The sequence below is a fragment of the Anomalospiza imberbis genome, chromosome 9 (assembly GCF_031753505.1).
Source record: "Anomalospiza imberbis isolate Cuckoo-Finch-1a 21T00152 chromosome 9, ASM3175350v1, whole genome shotgun sequence".
In the NCBI taxonomy this organism is placed as follows: Eukaryota; Metazoa; Chordata; class Aves; order Passeriformes; family Viduidae; genus Anomalospiza; species Anomalospiza imberbis.
Genome location: NC_089689.1, coordinates 30502798 through 30519326, shown reverse-complemented (window position 1 = coordinate 30519326; position 16529 = coordinate 30502798). Strand labels below are relative to the sequence as shown.

Here is a 16529-nt window from a genome sequence, read left to right as displayed (position 1 = left end):
CTGCGGGGACAGGGTGCCGGGGCTGGAGATGTACTCGGGCTCGGGCTCGGGGGCAGGGTCCGGCTGCGGGGACAGGGTGCCGGGGCTGGAGATGTACTCGGGCTCCGGGGCAGGGTCCGGCTGCGGGGACAGGGTGCCGGGGTTGGAGATGTACTCGGGCTCCGGGGCAGGATCCGGCTGCGGGGACAGGGTGCCGGGGTTGGAGATGTACTCGGGCTCGGGGGCAGGGTCCGGCTGCGGGGACAGGGTGCCGGGGTTGGAGATGTACTCGGGCTCGGGCTCGGGGGGCTCCAGCGCCTCCACCAGCAGCCTCCGGTACAGCTCCGGGAGCTGCTGCTCCTCTGCCGAGCTCTCCTGTGCCCAGTCGCCGTGGGCCCTGCTGCCGGCGCTGCCCACCACCAGCTTGTCCCCGGGGATGGGGGGCTCCGGGTGAGCCGAGGTTTCCTCCACCGGGCTCGTTTCGGGCTCCTCGAAGCCGCAGGGCAGGAAGGGGCTGGAGGGAGCGCTCAGCTCCGCCTGCGGGGGGGACACGGACTGAATCCCGGCACGGATCTCCCGGGACCCGCTCCCCACAGCCGCTCATCCCGCTGGAAACGGGAGATCTCGGCATTCTTCTGGACTTCACTCGCCCAGCACATCCTCCAGCGGAGATTATCTGCTGCCAGAGATTGCTGGATTTGCTGCTTTAGGAGATTACTGGCTCGCATGGCTCCAATTGCTTCTTTTTAATGAAGGCTGTGGGATTAGAAGGAAAAACCCCTCTAATTTACCTTGGTAGCTGCTAAGCTCTTGGCCCACGTGGCGTTGGCAGGGTCGGGAATTGCTTTGCTCTGCCACTGTGGCAGGAGGAGGGACAGGAGCCACTGGAACCTGCAGGGGGGATAAATGCAATTAAAAACGTGAATGGTGAGACCTGCAGCACCCTTGTGCTGCTCGGGTGTGGAATTAACCCAGGGGTGATTGTGGATCCGCCCTCAGAGGGACCTGCAGAGCTCTTGGCTGGGTGGGGATAATTCCCAGGGATTGCTCCCCTTCAGTTTGGTTTCAAGATCTGGTTAAAAATTCACAGTATCTATGGGCTACAGGTGTCGTTTAAGCTCAGAGCCTTGTTTTATTATCATGTTTTCATTATCATTCATGTACTCTGAAACCTTCATTTTGAGCAATCCTCACTGTTCCATGCTTATGAAGGGACATGACCATCCTGTAGGACAAGGGAAAATGGTTTTAAACTAAAAGAGGGTTGATTTAGATTAGATGGGAGTGAAGATTTTTAAAATGCACTGGCACAGGGTGCCCAGAGCAGCTGTGGCTGCCCCTGGATCCCTGGCAGTGCCCAAGGCCAGGCTGGATGAGGCTTGGAGCAGCCTGGGACAGTGGGAGGTGTCCCTGCCATGGCAGGGGTGGCACTGGGTGGGCTTTAAGATCTCTTTCAACCCAAACCATTGTGGGATTTAACCCCTCCTGATAAGTGTCCTGGTTTTATTGGGGCTCAGCTGATGGATCCACTCACACTCTCCTTGCTGGAGGCACGGAACAAAGGCAGGCTGAGAGGATGAAGAAGCTGCAGATGAGCACCAGGGTCACCCAGCCCCCAGCACCTGGAATGCAGAGCAGCCACCATTCAGCTCCATCAAAAAGATGAAAAAAACCCCAAATCTTTCTGTGCTCCGTGAACAAACCACCCTCCACCACTGAGGAAACAGCAGCACAGCTTAAAGGGAGCTTAAAGGCAAAGAAAAAGATTCCACATCCTAAACCCGGCTGAAACTGCAAATCTTCAGCACCAAGAGATCTTCAGAACGCTTGGAGAGCTCCAGTGACTGCAGAGGAGCAGGAAAAGCATTCCCGGAGTGTGGGAAAGGGGATCCCAGGGCAAGGACCGCCCTGGCACCTCTTCCTTACTCTCCAGGCAGACGCTGTCGCTGTTGCCCCGGGGCCCCTCCCCGGCCGCTGTCGCCGCTGTCATCCAGAGGTCGTGGTGCTCGCCGGGCTCCAGGTGAGGGAGGTGCAGGGAGCGAGGAGCCTTCCCGGCCGGAACGGCTGGGGGGAAAACGGGGATGCAGATGGAGAGCCTGGCACGGGATCTTACTGCCTGCAGCTGGAGCGGGGCTCTGAGTAAAGGCAGGAAGGGGAGGAGGAGGAATGAGGAAAAAGAAAAGGAAGAAGAATAAGAGGAAAAAGGAGGAGGAAGAGGATTAAGGAAAAAGAAAAGGAAGACGAGTATGAGAAAAAAAAGAATAAGAGGAAGATGAATAAAAGGAGGAATAGGAAGAAGAGGACAAAGAAGAGGAGGAGGAATAAGGAAAAAGAAAAGGAAGAAGACTAAGAGAAAAAAAATAAGAGGAAGATGAATAAGAGGAGGAATAGGAAGAAGAAGAGGAAGAAAGAAGAATAAGAAGATGAATAAGAGGAGGAATAGGAAGAAGAAGAGGAAGAAAGAAGAATAAGAATAGGAATAAGAGGAGAAGGGAGAAAAATAAGAGAAGACAAGGAAGATAAGGAAGAAAAAGATAAAGAGGAATAAGAGGAGGAAGAAGAATAAGAGGAGGAGGGAGAAGAAGCAGGGATAAATCTGATAGTCTCTGACTGAAAATGACTTGGAGTGATCCCACTGGAGACCTTCAGCAATGACAGGGGAGCAGGGGAAGCATTTCCAGCCCCAGGCACCCACCATGGACCTCGGGCTGGCCCTGCCCATCCCTCCTGTGGAGGTAGATGTGGTACCCCGTGATGCAGCCCCTCTGCTGGGGGACTGGGATCTCCTCCCAGGAAACCAGGACGCCGCTGGCCCAGGGGGTTGCGAACATCTGGGGCCCAGCCGATGGGGCTGCAAGACACAGGACTGGTGTTAGAGCTGAGCTTAAAATGCCTTACAAACACCTGGACAACATTCCTGGTGTTTACCTTGTGCTGTGGAGTTTCCCCGGACTGAAGCTGCCTGCCCAGCTCTGTCCTGATAAAGTGCAGACACGTGGATCTGATAGCAGACGTTATCTCTGATGTGCTCTGGAGGGAGAAATCACAGATGCAGAGTTGCTTGTTCAAGGATTTGCAGTCAGGACAGAAATATTGCAGCAGCTGCTTAAATCTGAGATAAATCTTGTGATTATTGATAGATCTTTCATAAAGAAGGGAAAGAAATTTTCCCTGATCTACTGAGCCTGGCAGAGCCTTACTGTGCTTTAAACAGAAAATTGATGGCTCCCCATTGCCAGAGGAAAGGGATAAATGGGATATTGGGAAGGAAGTGTTCCCTGGGAGGGTGGCAGGCCCTGGCACGGGGTTCCCAGAGAAGGTGTGGCTGCCCCTGGAGCCCTGGAAGTGATTTTAGTAAAAAATACAGAAATAGATAGAAAATATGTAGAAATATGTAGAAATATGTAGAAATATGTAGAAATATAGAATCCCAGACTGGGAGGGACCTCAAAGCCCACCCAGTGCCACCCCTGCCATGGCAGGGACACCTCCCACCGTCCCAGGCTGCTCCCAGCCCCATCCAGCCTGGCCTTGGAGCCCAAATTCCCACCTGACTTGTTGCTAAGAATATTTTCCAAGCAAGCTGGTGCCGTGGCCAGCCCGGGGGTGGCATTTACCTGCTATCACAGTGGACAGGTGGGACGGGGGCAGCTTCACCCAGCCGCGCTGGGGCTGCAGGCGTGGCTCCCTCCAGGGCTGTGCCCACTCCACCACGTAGCCCCCGACGGGCAGGGCGGCTCCAGCAGGGGGGCTCCAGCTCACCAGGATGCTGCCGTTCCCCAGGCCCACGGCACAGACCCGCTGGGGAGGGGGCAGATCTGGCAGGGGAGAGCAAAACCCGCTGTCAGCACAAGGTTCTTGCAGCCTCAATCAAACCGGGGCCTTCGGTGCGTGGGGTTTGCTGGGTCTCCTGCACTTTGGCACCGTGGGAAGGATGAAAGTGGACTGTAATTGAAGAGGAGGCGCTGATGGGAGGGTGAGGGCTTGCGGGCAGGAACAGTGACATTCCTGGCTTTTCTCATGGATGGGACACCCACAGCTCGGCCCTGGCAGGTGCTGGCACAGCACACCCCAACACCCTGCCCCGATGGAAGCGCGAGGATGTGGAGCTGCTGCAGTGATTCCAGGGGAGGACCGGGGATATCCCAAGGACTGGAGCCCCTCTGGCTGGGAGAGCTGGGGCTGCTCACCTGCAGGAACCACAGGGAAAAGCGGATCTGCAGATCCCCGAAGCTCACTGAGCTGAGCGCAAGGCGGAGGGACCACAACACCTGCAGGGGTGTGGCGCGGAGCCGAGCTGTGCTCGCGGGGATCCCGAGCCCGCGGGAGCCTTACCTGGGCTGCCCGGGTGGGTCAGGACGGCCGCGGGGGCAGAGCTGCCCCGCGGGTTGTGGGCGGTCACCGTGACCCTGTGGCCCGCCCTGGGGGTGACCCTGGAGAAGCTGGTCTGGGTGGTCCGGTGGGATTGTGCCGGGAGCTTCCCCTGCTCCAGGGCTTCCAGGGTCACGGTGTAGCCCAGGACTCTCCCTCCTGCCTCCCACCTGCTCAGAGCCTGCGGGGAAAGTGCGTCTGTCACCGGCTTTGAGCAAGGTGCTGCCAGCTGGGAATGCTGGGGAGGGACTAGGGATGAGGGATGCAGGGACAGGACACGGGGAATGGCTTTACATGGACACAGGGCAGGGTTAGATGGGATATTGGGAAGGAATTCCTCCCTGGGAGGGTGGGCAGGTGCCCAGAGCAGCTGGGGCTGCCCCCAGATCCCTGGCAGTGCCCCAGGCCAGGCTGGACACTGGGGCTGGGAGCAGCCTGGGACAGTGGGAGGTGTCCCTGCCATGGCAGCGGTGGGATGGGATGACATTTAAGGTCCATCCCAACCCAAACCATTCCAGGATTTATTTTTCCCACTCAGTTCCAGATTTGCTGTGAGATGCTGACTGCTCCAGCAGCAGCAGCACAGCTGGGGACACTGAAACCCTTCCTGCCCTGAGGCTGAATTCAAACTTTTTTTTTTTTTTTTCCCACTGAAAGCCACATTTTTCACAAGGGACGGAAAAAAAAATGATCAACTGCTCAGCTGGATTTGTCAAAATGAGCAGGTTTTGCTTGGAAAGAAAACGTTGGATTTTACTTAAAGCCACCATAAAGAATTCTTTAAACTGAACCACTCAGAGCACACATCTCTGACAGTCTGTGGAGCACCGCACCCTGGTCAGGCTGCCTGCAGTTGTACTCTCAGTTTCCTGATGTTTCTGTGAGATTAATTCATTTGTTTGGCTGATTTTTGTCATAACGAAACAAAGCACAAAGCACAAACCAAAATGTTTGCAGTGCTTTGGCAGCAGCTCACTGCGGCGGCACTGGAAACCTGCTGAAATTAAATTTTCAGTCCTTTTTCTGGGTGTGTGTCTCAGAACAAGAGCACACCCTTGGTAGGAAGTGGTCCCGAGTGTCAGCCTGGCTTGAGAGCTGCTGTGAAACTTCTAAAGACAGCTTATTACCCCATTTTATGAATGATGCTGCAGGAAGTCACCCCTGATAAAGAAAGTGCTGCAAGATAAAGGTCTGAAAGCTGAAGCCACAACCTCTGGGGTCACAGAATCTCATGAGAATTCTGCTTTCACTTGCAGCGTAGTGCTTGTTGGTATGTGGGGGGGGAACACAGTGAATTTATTTACCCAGCTCTGGTGGGTTTTAAACCAAATTCGGTGTGGAATGCTCCCTGTGGGGTCCCAGCCCCCAGCTCTGCCCAGCAGACCCCAAAAATGCCGTCAGCTGGGGGATCTGGAGAGGGGCTTGGGATAAAGGGAGGGAGGGAGGGACAGGACACAGGGAATGGCTCCCAGTGCCAGAGGGCAGGGATGGATGGGACATTGGGAATTGGGAATTGTTCCCTGGCAGGGTGGGCAGGGGCTGGGCTGGAATTCCCAGAGCAGCTGGGGCTGCCCCTGGATCCCTGGCAGTGCCCAAGGCCAGGCTGGATGGGGCTGGGAGCAGCCTGGGACAGTGGGAGGTGTCCCTGCCATGGAACAGGATGACATTCAGGATCCCTCCCCATCCAAATAATTCTGGCATTCCATGAAATTGCAGGTAGAAAAATGCTGATGAATAACAGGAAGAGTAGGGAGGGGACCCTTGGTCCGTGTCCCTGTCCCTGGGAACTGGTGAAACCTTTGTGCTCTGCCAGGGTTCAGTCCTTCCCTGCCATCCTAAAAATCATCATTTCTCCTCTCACCTGGCTCTGGTTTCATTTCCTCTCTCACCTGGCTGGGTTTGGCTGCCTCTGCTGGGCTATCCTGGGTTACAAGATGTGGCTGGGGTGTGTGCTCCATCCCCATCTGTCAGAGCTGGGGCAGGTATCTGCTGTTCATCGGGCAGTTTTATCTCTGCCACAGCCAATCCTCCCTCCAGGAGATCTCTGCTGTTCATGGGCCATTAATTATTAATTATCTTCTGTTCATGGCCACTGAGTGTCCCTGCATGGCTGAGAACATTCCATCATCCCATGGGGAGATGCTCCGCCCAGGGGAGGAGCCAAGCATTCCTACCTGGATACAATCTGAGATTTTGGGACACCACAGCAGCCTTTGCCACTGCATTCCCAGAGGAGCAGCTTTCTTCTCCACTGCATTCCCAGAGGAGCAGCTTTCTTCTCCACTGCATTCCCAGAGAAGCAGCTTTCTGCCCCACTGCATTCCCAGAGGAGCAGCTTTCTGCCCCATTGCATTCCCAGAGGAGCAGCTTTCTGCCCCACTGCATTCCCAGAGGAGCAGCTTTCTGCCCCACTGCATTCCCAGAGGAAGCCCAGGCCCATCTCCAGCAGCCCTGGAGCTTCAGAGGAAAACTCCAGCCTTGTGCAGGATCCCTGCTCCAGCAGAAGCACAGCTGGCACTGCAGGAGGGCTGAGCCACCATGGAATGGGACTGCTGCCACCCCCCTGACACACAGGCTGCCAGGGCCTGCTCTGACTCTGGCAGTGCTGTTTGCATTACTGCATTTTTATTTTATTTTTATTTTTTCCCTAGTAAGGAGCTGTTATTCCTGCTCTCATATCTCTGCCTGAGAACCCCTTAATTTCAAAATTATAACAATTCAGAGGAAGGGGGTTTGCATTTTCCATTTCAGGGGAGGCTCCTGCCCTCCTTAGCAGACACCTGTCTGTTCAAACCAAGACATGGGGTTTCACTGAACTCACCTTCCAGAAAAGGGAAAGGTTCTGGTGCCCAGAGTCCAGCTCCTGCTGCCGGTACCAGACATCCAGGGTCACTCTTGGCACTGGTGGGAAGGAAGAGGGGAGCAGTGGGAATGGTTGGGGTTTGGAGCCAACAAATGAAGAGGTAAAAACCACTGAGAAATTTAAAATTTAATCTTTTAAATGTCCCTGAAATGCTGCAGGGTGTGATAACCCAGGTTTACTGTTGTTTGGCTGCTTTGAGGGTGGAGATCAGGAGGAGAACAAGCCATAAACCCAGGCAGAGGAGTTTGGATCTGCTGGTGGCTTTGTCCTGACCTCAGTAATCTGGATGGCTCCCAAGGGAACCCACACATCAAAGCACAGCATTAGCTCCTGTCTTTGCATAAATTTGAGGCTTATGAAGGTCCTTGGGCTTGCCTCCATCAATCCTGGAACAACAGGCAGCCTTGGATTAGGGCATGTGGGGGACGTGTGGGATTTTCCTGTCTAATAAATGCCTTTAACAGCTTGTCTGAGGCAGCTTAAACCCCCGTTCCTTCCACAGTTCTGACTGGAAACTCTTGGTATTTTGAAGAAACCTCCCAAAATGACATTAACAGGAAGATCTGGCTGGTGGATGAGCTCCCGAAACCCAGACTCAGAGATGAGTGGGTAAGGAAAGCTGAGGTGACAGAGGATGGCAGAGCGTTGCTCCTCAAGGACCCTGAGCAGCACAAACTCATCAATTCTATTGCCAGTTGTTACTAGCTGGAGCAGGGGGCAGCTGATGAACAGCCAGGGCTGGAGCAGGGACACAAACCCCTCCAGGTCAGCATGTTTGTCCTGGAGTGACTGCAGAGAGTGACTGGAGCAGAAGCAAGAAGCAGGAGCAGCAGCAGAAATAAAACCAGAGCATTGACTGCTCAGAGCAGAAAAACCTGAATATGGGGTTGCACCTGGTGCCCTCCAGCCTGGATTTGAAAGCCTGTGCACCACGTGAACGAGGTTTTTGGCAGTTCGCACAAAAAGGAGCAGGAACAGGAATTTCTCCTTTGAAAGGTTTAATTTTGGGCTTGCAAGGAGACAACTTGTGGAGAACTTCAGCTCCTGCAACACAGAGCGGTGAGGATGCACCCAGAGCTGCTGCTCCCCTTGCTGTCACCTGCTCTGAGGGCACAAAGATCAGCTAAAAATCCCACGGGCAGGGTGGGGGTGACGGCCACAAACTCAGGGTGCAACGAAAAGGGGAGAAAACTGTTGAGAGGAAGGTGGGGGAGGCAGGGAAAAGTTCACACCTCCCAAATCAATCAATGCCTCTTATAGAAACTGCTGCTGTCACGGGGGAAAGGGGAAACGGGTGAGTCAGAACAGCACCAGCCCCATGGGCTGGCAGTAATTCACAAAAAAGAGCAGCCAAAGCCAAGCAGGAGAGCAGAGAACCACAGAATTACAGGGTTTGCATGGCACCTTGAAGATCATCTCATTCCAACCCCCAAATCCTCCAGCTGTTCTCAGGGAGCTCTGGAAACTCCTGTTTTGGAACAGCTTCGCTGTTTGCTCATTAAAAAGGCAATTTTCTTACAGAAACTTCTCCCTCTTGGCTCCAGGTCTGCACCTGGAGTTTGCCCAGAAGAGCCCAGCAGCAGTTTGGCCTCCTGAGCTGGAGTTTGCCGTGGCTGCAGAGCCCCAAGCTGGGTTTAGGGCAGGGCAGTTCTTTACCTGCTGCTGGGGTGCTGCCCTGGCTGCTGCTCCAGTCACTCCAGAGCCCTCGGCCGGGCAGGATCCTGCAGCTCACCTGGAACTCGTAGGCTGTGTCGGGCTCCAGCCCCTGGAGATGATATTTCTCCCTGCTGAAGCTCTCGACCTTCAGTGGGGATGAAGAAATTGGTATTACACTCCCAAGGAAACAAGGGCTGCAGGCAGCGAGAGGCTGAGTTACAAATTCAGACACAGATTTAAAAACAGCAGAGAATCCCTGAGCTGAGGCAGCCCCAGAAACTCAAAGGAATCATCAGACCTGCAGGGCTTCATCTGAAAAATCCCTCATTTCTTACGTGCCAATAACAAAATCTCTGTTTGGGTGCCGTGCTCAGCTCCCAGCAAAATGTTCTTTTTGCCACTTACACTAAAAACTTCATGGAATATGAAATGTTTGGGTTGGGAGGGAGTTTAAAACCCACCCCGTGCCACCCCTGCCCTGGCAGGGACACCTCCCACTGTCCCAGGCTGCTCCAGCCCCAGTGTCCAGCCTGGCCTTGGGCACTGCCAGGGATCCAGGGACAGCCACAGCTGCTCTGGGAATTCCATCCCAGCCCCTGCCCACCCTCCCAGCCAGGAATTCCTTCCCAATATCCCACCTCAATCTGCCTTCTTTCAACTTCCAGCCATTCCCCGTGTCCTGTCCCTCCCTGCCCTGTCCCCAGTCCCTCTGCAGCTCTCCTGGAGCCCCTTCAGGCCCTGCCAGGGGCTCTGAGCTCTGCCCTGAGCTTTTTCCTCCCCAGCAGCTCCATAGGTCCCTGAATCCCAGAGGGATTACCGTGCTCCAGCTGTGCCTGCCGAGGGGACGATACCTCAGCCTGTAGTGCTGTGCTCGTGCTTCATCGTGCCACCAAAGGGTGCAGTTGGTGGCAGAGGAATCATCAAATTCCACCGAGAAGTCGGGAGGGTGTGGCTTCACTGGCACCAAAACAGAGAAACAAGCAGGGCTCAGAGAGGCAGCTCAGAAGGGGAGTTAGGTGGAAAGTAGGGTTATAGCTTTAGGCTGGATGGATGGTTTTTCCAAGAGGTTTAATGTTTTTTCCAAGAGGTCCTGAATATTTCCATGTCTCCCCAAGGTCTGGGGCTGACCGAGAGGTGAGGAGTGGTGCTTTACCTATGTCTATCAGCATGAAGGTGAGCGGCTGGGAAGAGGCATTTCCTAATTGATTGGAGGCAGAAACCACCACGGTGTAGTTGGAGTCAAAATCCAGCTTGCTCAGAGCCCCAGAGCCAAAATCCTGACTGGGAGTTTCTTCCGGAAAGGAAAAGGCATCGGTCCCATTGGAGAGCCTGCAGCAGGAGGAAAGGTTTGGTTGGTTTTCTGAGGAAGAAAGGCCAGCCCTGGGGGTTGGGGACAGGGTCAGTCCTGGGGGTGTGGGGTGTCCTGGTTTAGGGAGTCACCCCAGGACATCCTGGGGGTGTGGGGACAGGGTTCCCTTTCCAAAGGGATGGATTGGTGCAGCCTCTTTACTGGACCCCGAGGGAGCTGCAGGGCATGGTGAGAAAGCTGCTGCAGGGGATAATTAGGCACTAATTGTATTACAGCCATCACTCACTCTATCCTGTAGGCAGTGTGGAGGTAGGTGAGCCTGCCTTTTTGCCAGCTGCAGGTGGCATGTCCCCGTGTCCCCTTCTGGATACAGGACACGTTCCTGGGCTCGTCTGGAGGATCTGAAACAGACATTCCTGTCAGTGCTGACATGCCAGCCTGGTTTGGGTTGGACCTTTCAGGGCCCTTCAGTCCAACATCTCCAGCCAGAGCAGGCTGCCCAGTGGCTCCAGTGGCTCTTCCCCAGAGATGTGGGTAGGAGGCATTTTAGGGGATGCTGGGCAGGGAGGGTGTTGTTTGCTCTGGTCGGGCAGATTTGTTGAGCCTCTCTCCCTTCAGGAATAACAGAGCTGCACAATTCCAGCCAGGAATATTCCCTGTGGGAAGAGACAGCAGCAGTCCTGGACAAAGCCACCCCCTGGCAGTGCCTAACCGGCTTCCCTCTCCCACAGGGGGGCTGTAAGAAGTAATTAAGAACTTGGAGCAGTGATTAAGAAGGGATTTTCCTTACTTCCACAGTGGATATCGATTCCGCAGACGATTTTTTTCTTGTCTCCACAGATACATTTGCAGATGAAGTTGTGTCTGCCGTAGGCAGTGACCAGGAAGGTTTTGCTCACTGAGCCTCCCTGGGCTCGGATTTGCTCAGAGCTGTTGAGGAAAATCGCTGCCCAGCACCAGCCCCATGGGGCTGTCAGCTGGCAGGACAGGGTGACGCTGGTGCCACCAGGGAGGGCACAGCAGGGGCTGGCTGTCATTTGCCCCCTGTCGCAGAGCTGCGCGGCGCCGCGGGCGGCTCTGCTGGCACTCACCGCTCCCTTCCTGCAGGATCCTGCGAGAGAAGGGCGAAACAGCCTCAGGCAGGAGCCCCCCACCTGCCGCAGGACAGGAGCAAGAGCCTCCCCGCATGACTGGGGGAGAAATTCCGGGCTCTGCGCAGGAACTCGTGGGACCTGTCTGGGATCTGCAGCCACGGGATCGCTCCCAGTCCCCAAAAACCCAGACAACCCCAGGTAAAAACTACCAGAACCCTCCTTTTGCTGGGGACTGGGAAAGTGCCTGTGTCAGCAGAGCTGTGGCAGGAGGTGCAGCAAGGACCTGGAGCTGCTCCAGGGCTGGAGCCAGGCTGGGAGAGCTGGGGGTGCTCACCTGGAGAGGAGAAGGATCCAGGGAGAGCTCAGAGCCCCTGGCAGGGCCTGAAGGGGCTCCAGGAGAGCTGCAGAGGGACTGGGGACAGGGCAGGGAGGGACAGCACACGGGGAATGGCTTCACTGCCAGAGGGCAGGGATGGGTGGGACATTGGGAATTGGGAATTGTTCCCTGGCAGGGTGGGCAGGGGCTGGGATGGAATTCCCAGAGCAGCTGGGGCTGCCCCTGGATCCCTGGCAGTGCCCACGGCCGGGCTGGGGTCTGGAGCAGCCTGGGACAGTGGGAGGTGTCCCTGCCATGGCAGGGGTGGCACTGGGTGAGCTTTAAGGTCCTTCCAACCCAAACCCAAATTCTGGGATTCTGTGACATTTTCCCTGTTCATGAGCTCCGCCTGTACCGGTGCCTTTTCTCACAAAACAAAGAGCTCTACCTTGAACTGAAAACCAAACACACTCCCTGCATCACTTATTAACTCCAGAAAGGAAGGTGTTCACTGGCATTTGGAGTAGAAGCTGGAAAAACCCCACCCTCCTTAGCCTGAGTGCTTCATCTGAGAGAGAACTGCTGCGTAGGAAGAAACCTCTCTTACCTGCTGTGAGGTGCAGCACCAACCAAAGTGCTGAGGGCACGATCCATGGAAATGGCATTTTGGTGCCTGCAGAGAGAGGAATTCCTTTTGCCAGCTCTAAAAAGTGGGGATAGTATGTACAGATCTTTGGGTTTTCTACTTTTCCCCCTCTTTACTACTTTCTACTGTACTTTACTGTAAAGTAGAAAAAAGGTTTTTTCAGAAAACCCCAAATGCTCATTTTGCGAGACCTTTCTAATGAGCATTCCCTGGTTTTGTTTAAATCCAGGGTCTGTGGCCTTCAGCCTTGCAGCAGTGCCTCAGCTCAGCTCTTCATGTGGTGCCTTCTGTAGGTGATTCGTAAGTGCCGGGATGAGCAATCTCAGCAGCTTCTTCAGGGAAATGCTCTGCCTTCCACTAAGCCTGGGGGCTGTGTCAACAGCCTGCAAACAGCTGCTGCTGACAGCCAAGTGCCCGAAACACCCGAGAAAACGGGCAAAAGCAGCCCCAAAAGCAGCCCCAAAAGCAGCCTGCTTCAAAGCCTTCGGTCAGAGGATGTGAACTGCGATGGGAGTAAAGGATGAGGAACTGCTGAGGAACAACTCCAGCTCAGAGCTGAGAAAAAGGGAGGTTAATGGGAAATTAAGGGGAATTAATAGGGGGAAATTAATGGGGGACCCCCCCCCCACCCCAGGTTGCACAGCAGGGAGGGAAATCAGCATTGCTGGTTGGAGGGCACTGAAATACCCCCAGGACATTGTACTGAAATACACAGGGGGTGTCTGTGGGGTTCCAGCCTGGGCCTGTTCATGCTCTTACTCCCAAAATCTCATCAGGGCCACAGGCCACCCTCTCTGCCACCCCGTGGATGTGCCACAGGGACTCTGGCTGTCCCTCCAGCTCTGAAATGAAAGCAGCTGTGAAGCACCACAGCTCAGAGCTGGCGTTCAACCCCAATTCTCCCTAAAAGCTCTCTGTTGTGCTTTCCGAGAACTGGCAGAAACAACAAACACCTGGTCAGCAGAGGAAAGAGGAACATCTCAGTCATTTCAGGCAGAAAAAACCCGACTATTTGTGCCCTGAATCTCACACATCCCCACTTGCTGGCACTGGCTGAGTTTTTAGGGAAGCTCTGTGAGGACAGTGACACCCCAGGTCATCCCAAACCTCAGGACTGTCCCACCCGAGCCGGGGGCTCTGCCCCAAAGCTGCCAGCAGTGGGGGATTGAATCAGAGCTCAGGGGACAGCGCTGTTCAGGATGGGCCTTGGGCACTGCTCTGCTTGGGCTGCTCCGTCCCAGCATGCAGGGAATAGCTGGGATAGTGAGAATTCCTGGGCAGCAGCACCCCAGGGCAGGCATCTCCCGGGAAATCGTCATTCCAGGACAGCAGCATCGCCAGGAAAACACGGATCCCGGGGCAGGAAAATCCCGGGACGGGAAAATCCCAGGACAAAGAAAATCTCGAGGCAGCAGCATCCCAGGGCAGGAAAGCCCCAGGACAAGAGCATCTCACGGCAGAGAAAATCTCGAGTTAGAAGCATCTCAGGGCAGCAGAATCTCAGGGCAGGAGCATCCCAAAACATTGAACATCCCAGAACAGCAGCACCCCAAAGCAGTGAAAATCCCAGGACAGCAGCATCCCGAGGCAAAGAAAATCCCGGTGCAGGAACATCCCGGAGCAGGAGCACCCCAGGGCAGCAGCACTGAAAATCCCAGAGCAGCATCTTCCCGGGCGGCAGCATCCCGAGGCAAAGAAAATCCCGGTGCAGGAACATCCCAGAGCAGGAGCACCCCAGGGCAGCAGCACTGAAAATCCCAGAGCAGCATCTTCCCGGGACAGCAGCATCCCGAGGCAAGGAAAATCCCGGTGCAGGAACATCCCGGTGCCGGAGCACCCCAGGGCAGCAGCACTGAAAATCCCAGAGCAGCATCTTCCCGGGCGGCAGCATCCCGAGGCAAAGAAAATCCCGGTGCCGGAGCACCCCAGGGCAGCAGCACTGAAAATCCCAGAGCAGCATCTTCCCGGGCGGCAGCATCCCGCGCGGCGCCGCCGTTCCCCGCTGCCCGCGGTCGGGACTCGCCCCTCGGCACCGGGGGATCCCCAGCCCCGCCAGGCTCGGGGGGCTCCCCCGGCACCCCCCGCTGTCCCGGCCGGGGTTTCTCACCCCGAGCCCCCGGCCGCTCCGAGCTCCGCGAGTGCCGCAGCCCGGCCCGGCCCCGCCCGGCCCGGGGGATGCTCGGGACGGGAAAGGAAGGGAAGAGAAGGGAGAGGGAAAAAGGGAAGGGGAGGGAGAGGAAGAGGAAATATAAAATAAAATGCAGCCCAGCCCACCTTGCTCAGAGCGAGGGGCTCGTCAGAGGCACATCCACTCTCATTTTAGCTTCTCTGTAAGACGGTTTTTGCTTTCTCTCATGTTTTCAGCACCCCCACAACCCACTGCCACATTTAACAGAGTTTGAAACGAATGAATATCTTGCTATTGTTGTTCCTTCTCTTTTCAGGCCATCAACGACATAAACTCAGTTTTTCTGCCTGACTGTGATCAGTTTTCTTACCTCGGGCACCTCAGGTATGTCAGAGGCAGCTCTAGAAATGAGGGGACACATTTGCAGCCTCCAGGAATCCCAAATTTTGCCTTTGAGCCTCCAGCTGCTTTTCCTCCCTCCCAAAGCCAGGAGCAACATTTGGGCTCCTTTTCAGAGCTGCCAATAATTATTATTCATTTGCTGGGGGGTGGGGAAGCTGGGGGTGTTGATACCCCACAAAATTCCGAATATCAAACGCTCCTTTTTACCTCTTCCTTCCCCTCTGCCTTCATCAGTTCCCGTGGCACTTCCCCTTTTCCAGAGCCTTCCCAGCTCAGCTGCAGCTCCTGCCGCAGCGGGGCTCGGACGGGTTCAGAGCAGGGCTCCGCGGAGTTCTGGGAAGCCAGTCCCGTCCTTCCCGCGCGTCGCCGCTGGTTTCCCGGGAACGCTCAGTCCCGGAGCTCCGCCGGCATCACCGGGACCGAGCGGGGCCGGGGCCGCTCCGCTCAGCCGGGACGCGTGGGGGAAGATGCTGATGGACGGCCCAGGTGATCAGCTTCGTCTTCTAGTGACGGGCAGGAGGAAATCACCAGTCCACCAGTTGCTTCCTTTTTGCTTCGATTTTTTTTCTTATTTCCTTTTTCTTCTTCTTTAAAAAGGCTTTATAAAAAATTTATTTCATTCCCTTTATATATTTGTTTTCCACTTTTCTTTTTCTTTTCCCCATTCTCTTTTTTTTTCTTTCGTATATTTCCTTTGCCTTTGTCTTGTTTTCATTTTTCTCCCTTTTCTTTGTCCTTTTTTCCCCCTTTTTTCTCTGCTTTTCTGTTTTTCCCTTTTCCCTTTTCATATTTTCTTTTCCCCTTTTTATCTTTTTTATAATATTTTATATTTTTTATCATTTTTTATATTTTTATCATATTTTAAATCTTTTTTATAATTTTAAAAATATTTTTCCCTTTCTCTTTTATCTGTTTCCTTTTCTTTTTTCCCCCTTTTTCCTCTCCTGCTTTCCCCTCTCCCATAATTTTAAGCACCGAGCTCTGCTTTTTCCTACGATTCCCTCTTCATTGACTCCTGCTGACCACAGAACTCCAGCAAAAGCAGGAAGGAGCCGGTGGCACGGACACAGCACGGCGGGAATCTCGTGTTCCCTCCGCTCAGGTGTCTCCTGATGCTCTCGGCCGCGGGAGGAGAGGCAGAGCAGGGGCTGCCGGCTCCGGCCGGTGCCCGGGCAGTGCCGGGGGAAGTCCGGAGTCCCCGCGTGTCCCCCGGGGGTGGCGCTGGGAAAGCCCCGGCAGCACCAACGTGTCGGGTCTGGGGGCGGCAGCGCCGTGCGGGACACCGAGGCTGGGGATATCGAGGCTGGGGACACCGGGGCTGGGGACACCGAGGCTGGGGACACCGGGGCTGGGGACACCGGGGCTGGGGACACCGAGGCTGGGGACACCGGGGCTGGGGACACCGAGGCTGGGGACACCGAGGCTGGGGATATCGAGGCTGGGGACACCGGGGCTGGGGACACCGAGGCTGGGGACACCGGGGCTGGGGACATCGAGGCTGGGGATATCGAGGCTGGGGACACCGGGGCTGGGGATATCGAGGCTGGGGACACCGGGGCTGGGGACACCGAGGCTGGGGATATCGAGGCTGGGGACACCGAGGCTGGGGACACCGCCAGGGGCTCCCGGTGTCGCCTCCGGGCGCTCGGGGGAAGCGGAGCCGCAGCAGCGCCGGGAGCAGTGAGCACAGCCCGGGATGTGCGGGAGAGCAGGGGAGGGGGGGGGGAGTGACAGAATCCCGAATTCCGGAATGGTTTGGGATGGA

The 16529-nt window shown here is 55.5% G+C and overlaps 1 protein-coding gene across 1 annotated transcript; it reads right to left on the bottom strand.

The window, feature by feature from the left end:
• Positions 1 to 345: 345 nt before the first annotated feature.
• IL12RB2 (interleukin 12 receptor subunit beta 2) lies at positions 346 to 12257 on the bottom strand (the record flags this gene model as incomplete). Its single annotated transcript, XM_068199165.1, has 15 exons — positions 12196 to 12257; positions 10969 to 11289; positions 10465 to 10579; positions 10023 to 10198; positions 9687 to 9826; positions 8870 to 9014; positions 7172 to 7251; positions 4315 to 4531; positions 3597 to 3797; positions 2908 to 3009; positions 2675 to 2830; positions 1906 to 2043; positions 1514 to 1601; positions 771 to 870; positions 346 to 516 (listed from the first exon to the last, which is right to left on the bottom strand). Coding segments are annotated over exons 1-15 (2208 nt in total), but the record flags the coding sequence as incomplete, so codon positions are not given.
• Between the last annotated feature and the right edge of the window lie 4272 nt (positions 12258 to 16529).